Source organism: Sinocyclocheilus rhinocerous, unplaced genomic scaffold (genome assembly GCF_001515625.1).
Source record: "Sinocyclocheilus rhinocerous isolate Xijiao unplaced genomic scaffold, SAMN03320098_v1.1 scaffold775, whole genome shotgun sequence".
Taxonomy (NCBI): Eukaryota; Metazoa; Chordata; class Actinopteri; order Cypriniformes; family Cyprinidae; genus Sinocyclocheilus; species Sinocyclocheilus rhinocerous.
Window position 1 is genome coordinate 64,830 of NW_015645553.1, and position 6,136 is coordinate 70,965.

At 35.2% G+C, this 6,136-nt stretch overlaps 1 protein-coding gene across 5 annotated transcripts in view; it reads left to right on the forward strand.

Annotated features, from left to right (window-relative positions):
- Window positions 1–5,609, forward strand: part of LOC107706572 (cytoskeleton-associated protein 2-like) — an 8,676-nt gene extending 3,067 nt beyond the window's left edge. Inside the window, exons 4-7 of one of the 5 annotated variants that reach the window (XM_016510327.1) lie at window positions 395–707; window positions 4,516–4,576; window positions 4,713–4,953; window positions 5,043–5,609. In XM_016510327.1, coding sequence (XP_016365813.1) covers window positions 395–707; window positions 4,516–4,576; window positions 4,713–4,953; window positions 5,043–5,331 — 904 coding nt within the window. In that variant the 3' untranslated portion in view covers window positions 5,332–5,609. Of the gene's footprint in view, window positions 1–394; window positions 708–3,388; window positions 3,702–4,515; window positions 4,577–4,712; window positions 4,954–5,042 lie in introns of all 5 variants that reach the window. The other 4 variants (XM_016510328.1, XM_016510329.1, XM_016510330.1 and 1 more) reach the window with 4 other exon arrangements.
- The last annotated feature ends 527 nt before the right edge of the window (window positions 5,610–6,136 follow it).

Below are 6,136 nucleotides of genomic sequence, written 5' to 3' on the forward strand. Positions count from 1 at the left end.
GGTAGGAAATTTACAAAATGTCTTCATGGAACATGATCTTTACTTAGCATAAAATAAAAAATCTATAATTTTGACCCATACAATGTATTTTTGGCTATTGCTACAAATATACCCATGCTACTTATGACTGTTTTTGTGCTCCAGGGTCACATATTATTTCACAATATTACTGTTTTACTGTATTTTTGATCAAATAAATGCAGCCTTGTTGAGCATAGGAGACTTTTTTTTTCCAAGAACATAAAAAAAAACTTATAGACACCAAACTTTTGAACAATAGTGTAATTTATAAACTTCAGCCAAGCATAACCTGATCAGTTTTAACTGGATAAGTGTGACAGTCTGCTGATAGAAGAGGATATATTGATGTGATTGCTCAATGTTTTATTTTCAGAGCAAAGCTTGCAGAGTGGAAGGGAAAGACTCTGAAGAGACCTCCAATCTTGGAAAAGTCTGCAACCTTTTCAAGAAATCCAAAACCGGTTCCGCGGCTTAAAACTGGACCCAAAGCAACAATTGGTACCCAGTCTGAGGCTGTAAAACCAACCGCTGCATTGAAGACTGACAACCAAACTAATGATATTGAAGTCCCTGACAATAAAACCGTGTGTTCTAGGAGATCAAGCGATATTATGAATACCTCACTAGACTTGCTGGACACCAGTGATATGGATTTGCCAGTTGACCCAGAGATAAGGATGGAGTCGGTAAGAACCATAGGAACCAGTCTTATTTGTGAAACCGATAGACCGACAGACAGATATTCACTGTTGTGCACTAACAGTCAAAAGTTTTTGAATGGTAAGATTTTTAATGTTTTTTTAAAGAAGTCTCTTCTGCTCACCAAGCCTGCATTTATTTGATCCGAAGTACAGCAAAAACAGTAAAACTTTGAAATATTTGTACTATTTAATAATAACTGTTTTCTATTTGAATATATTTTAAAATGTTATTTATTTCTGTGATCAAAGCTGAATTTTCAGCATCATTACTCCAGTCTTCAGTGTCACATGATCCTTCAGAAATCATTCTAATATACTGATCTGCTGTTCAAGAAACATTTATTATTATCATCATCATCATCAATATTTAAAACAGTTGAGTAAATTTTTTTCTGGATTCTTTGAATAGAAAGATACAAAGATCAGCATTTATCTGAAATAAAAAGCTTTTGTAACATTATACACTATTCCATTCAGTATAATTTTTATTATTTTTTTGGGAAAGAAATTATAGAAATTAATTACTTCTGTGCTCTGTACATGATGTTCCTTCACTTTTATTGGTTCCTGTGATAGTGATAATCAGATTCCGCTCAATTCATCAATCTTCTAGAGTCAGGGAAGGTTCCCCACCACCCTACATCGCCCCTGGACCCCCTGCTCGCTGCTCTGGTCACCGTTTTCATTATTTGCACTGCCATGGTCTCAGCCGTCCTCTTCCTCAGGTTCCGTCAGCGGAGTGAGCATCCAGAATTCCACCGGCTTCAAGACCTTCCTATGGTGAGTCTTGCATTTGGGCAGCAAGTTGTGATACTTAAAATTGAGACCTTTGAAAGGTTTATAGATTTCCATTAGAGGTCGAACGATTGATCCGTTTTGCCGATTAATTGGCACCGATAACTGACTGCTGGAACAATAGCGATAGTTTTTTCAGGTTGCATCCATTGCTGGAACAACTGAGAAGGTCCACTGTCATTATACAGAACGAGAGCCGCCTCCAGAGGCAGAATCAATGACGCCTCGTTGAGTTTGTTTGTTATGCATCTAATATCCAGCAAAGTTGCATATTTAAAGCTAGTGACGTCTGACTAATCAAAAAAAAATTATCGTCACTGTAATACATATTTTGTTATTTTTATTAGATAAAAGTCAAGCAGAGAAACAAATAAAGTGGGAGAGTATACATACAATATGCATATGTATCTAATCTCAATGCTATGGACTTATTAGATATTTGTAGATATTTATTTTTATTTGAAAAGGTAACACTTTACCAGTACATTTGTAACATTAACTAAGGATAATAAATGGTGTAGAAGTATTGTTCATTGTTAGATTGTTAATTTCATTTACTAATAAATATTTTTGTTTAAGGTTCAGTGCTATTTTACTTGGAATATTATGTTTGTTCTCATTCATTATCCATTTTAAAAAACGATCGTTATCGGCCAGTGTGGTCCAGCCAGTTATCGTTATTGGTAAAATCCACTATCAGTCGACTTCTAATTTACATGATAATGCTAATTGTGATGTTTTTTGCAAATGTGGTGGCAACACTGATAACGATCAAATTTGACAATTCAAGTGCTGACCTCAAAAATAAAAACCTGATGTGCTTTTCTGCAGGATGATCTTCTAGAAGACACGCCTTTGTCAAGATACACCTATTAGCAATCAGGGCTGCACGATTAATCAAAAAATAAATAAATAAATAAATAAAAAATCACGATCTCGATTCATACATAAATGTGATCTCATTTCTAAATGACAGCGATTCACTTGCATGTTTGTCCCTCCATTCAGATCACACTGCATTCACTTATTTACTTTACAACAATCCAAGATGCTATCAGTCAGACTTATTGGTCACAATCACACAGTGTAAAACAAAACACTTATAGATGAAAAATATCAGTTTCTACCAAAAATATCAGTTGTCAGAAGATGAAAGCGATATATTTGTCGTAGTACACTTTCAATGTTTAAGGGTATTTCCCACATCTCTATGAAGTGAAATATCAGCTTCAGCGTTACTAAGGTAATGTGTTGCTGGTCGATTGACGCTTGTGAGGTGGTGTTTAATGATGATTATAAAATGGATAGTTCCGGTCCTTGATTCTGATTGGTTGTGCCATGTTCAAAAGCTGTTGTAAATTACTCTACAAACATACACCTTTGTTTACTTCTGTGTGTTGCTCGGTAACCACTTTGTTGGAACCACAACCGTTTCTGAGGAACTACATTGTTTATTAATATCATTGCACTTTGCTTGCTCTGTTTTATTTTGTGAAACCTTACTACATATATGAAATAACCGTTTTATAAAAGCAATAAGCCCCGTGAAGCTGTGGTTTACAGTTGCTACAAATATACCCATGCTACTTATGACTGGTTTTGTGCTCCAGGGTCACATATTATTTCACAATATTACTGTTTTACTGTATTTTTGATCAAATAAATGCAGCCTTGTTGAGCATAGGAGACTTTTTTTTTTCCAAGAACATTAAAAAAAACTTAAGACACCAAACTTTTGAACAATAGTGTAATTTATAAACTTCAGCCAAACATAACTTGATCAGTTTTAACTGGATAAGTGTGTCAATCTGCTGATAGAAGAGGATATATTGATGTGATTGCTCAATGTTTTATTTATACTGTACTTTCAGAGCAAAGCTTGCAGAGTGGAAGGGAAAGACTCTGAAGAGGTCTCCAATCTTGGAAAAGTCTGCAACCTTTTCAAGAAATCCAAAACCGGCTCCGCGGCCTAAAACTGGACCCAAAGCAACAATTGGTGCCCAGTCTGAGGCTGTAAAACCAACCGCTGCATTGAAGACTGACAACCAAACTAATGATATTGAAGTCCCTGACAATAAAACCGTGTGTTCTAGGAGATCAAGCAATATTATGAATACCTCACTAGACTTGCTGGACACCAGTGATATGGATTTGCCAGTTGACCCAGAGATAAGGATGGAGTCGGTAAGAACCATAAAGAGAGTCTTATTTGTGAAACCGATAGACAGACAGACAGATATTCACTGTTGTGCACTAACAGTCAAAAGTTTATGAACAGTAAGATTTTTAATTTTTTTTAAATAAGTCTCTTCTGCTCACCAAGCCTGCATTTATTTGATCCGAAGTACAGCAAAAACAGTAAAATTTTGAAATATTTGTACTATTTCAAAATAACTCTTTTCTATTTGAATGTTTTAAAATGTAATTTATTCCTGTGATCAAAGCTGAATTTTCAGCATCATTACTCCAGTCTTCAGTGTCACATGATCTTCAGAAATCATTCTAATATACTGATCTGCTGTTCAAGAAACATTTATTATTATCATCATCAACTTTGGTCATCAAAGAAACCTGAAAAAATTCTACTCGGCTGTTTTCAACAACAATAATAATAATAATAATATATTATTATTATTGTTGTTATTATTATTATTATTATTATTATGTTTTTTGAGCAGCAAATCGGAATATCAGAATGATTTCTGAAGGATCGTGTGACTGGAGTAATGATGCTAAAAATTCAGCTTTGAAATCACAGGAATAAATTACATTTTAAAATATATTCAAATAGAAAACATTTATTTTAGATAGTAAAAATATTTCAAAATTTTACTGTTTTTGCTGTACTTTTGATCAAATAAATGCAGGCTTGGTGAGCAGAAGAGACTTCTTTAAAAAACATTACAAATCTTACTGTTCAAAAACTTTTGAATGGTAGTGTATATTGAATTTATTTTTTTTAATTGTAATTTCTGCTTTGCTTATATGCAATATGCAGTTGGTGTTGAACTTGTGTGATAAATTGGAGGCAATGGAGATGCCCTCATCATGTGAAGATGGTGAGTCTCATCCAGATTCTTTATGCAGGAATTGCAAATTAATGCTAATATTACCAGAATAAACCAACTTATTCTCTTTTCGAGTCATGATGTGATTTTTATAAATGGCTTATATGATTTTGGCCATCCTCGACAGGTGTAAATGTTGACCAATCTGATGTGGTGGCAGAGAAAAGAGTGGAAGTGCAGGAAACAGATAAAGTGTTTGAAATTCTGGAAGAGGAGGAACTGGGAGATGAGGAAGACACTAAGAAGGCTGTCATAAAGAATGATAATGATTATCATGACAGTGATGAGAAGATGAAGAGCACCACTCCAGAGATGGCAGGGGCATCCATTGTGAAATACAATGTGAAAACAACTCCATATTTGCAAAGGTGAGTTTAGGGTAATTTAACGGTATGTACAAAGACACATACACATGTGTAAGAAGTTCAAGTATTAATTTGGTTTTCTCGTCATTTAGAGTGAAAAAGATAATTGAATGCAAAACAGCACCAGGCAGTGGCTCACGACGCAGAAACATCATCAAAGACCTGAAGTTTCTGACACCTGTGCGACGATCGACGCGAATCCAACATAAGTCCTCTCGTCTGCCTGGTATGCTGAATGACCACGATACTTGCGTCTCCTCATTGGCTGAGCTGATGCAGAGGGAAGATGCAGATGCGAATGCTTACATCTACAGAAAAAATCCAGCACTACTGGAAGAACTGCCTGATCAGCCTGAAGACTTTGCAAAAGTATACAGTTAAGCAATATAAGCTAATGTTGATTTATAGCATATGTAACACCTTCATTTAAAGTATTTTATGTGACACTATTAAAAAATAGTTTATTTTAAGTATTTAAGTGTTTGTTGCATTGGGCTGCTAAATAGAGTAATCTCTTAACTGCCGTGGCTTGACAGCTCAAGGACAAATAAAGCTGCATGTGGTGAAGACGGGCCCAAGCCACCAGTGCAGCTGTTTTCTGTCAAGGTTTTAATGGTTACAGCAATGAAAGGTTTAATCTGATAAATAACAGATTGGAGATTAAAATGATAGCAGATTTGTCTCATTTTAAATGAATACTAAAAACTGAGATGAAAAATTCACTTTAGCCAGAAATGGACTTTTGCTATGGTAAAATAAATGTTCAGCGATTATCTTTAAGAGATTTTTGAATTTTGGTGCACTTTTTTCTCTATATATAGTGTTGATATGGCAACTAGTAAATACTGTAAGCCCCGGTTGTCTACTCGCCCTAGAACCGCCCCTGGTATATGTCTGAGGTAACCATAGCAACAGTTCGTTGCACCGAGTTCTTTATGTGCCGAAAATTTCACAGCAAATGTTTCACTTTTGAAACCTAGAATTTCTCTGTTTCTTGTGAACAGCTGAACTGAATCTTTCGTCTAAGGCAAAATTCCCTTTTGCATGGACCTGTGTTGAAATGACTTTATTTTGCCTGCGAAATTTCACCGAACAACACGTCACTGTGCCTTTATACAGGACAGCGAAAAAACACAACCCAAGTCACTTTATTTATTTCTAGAGGTAGTTCCATGTTTGAGTTTGA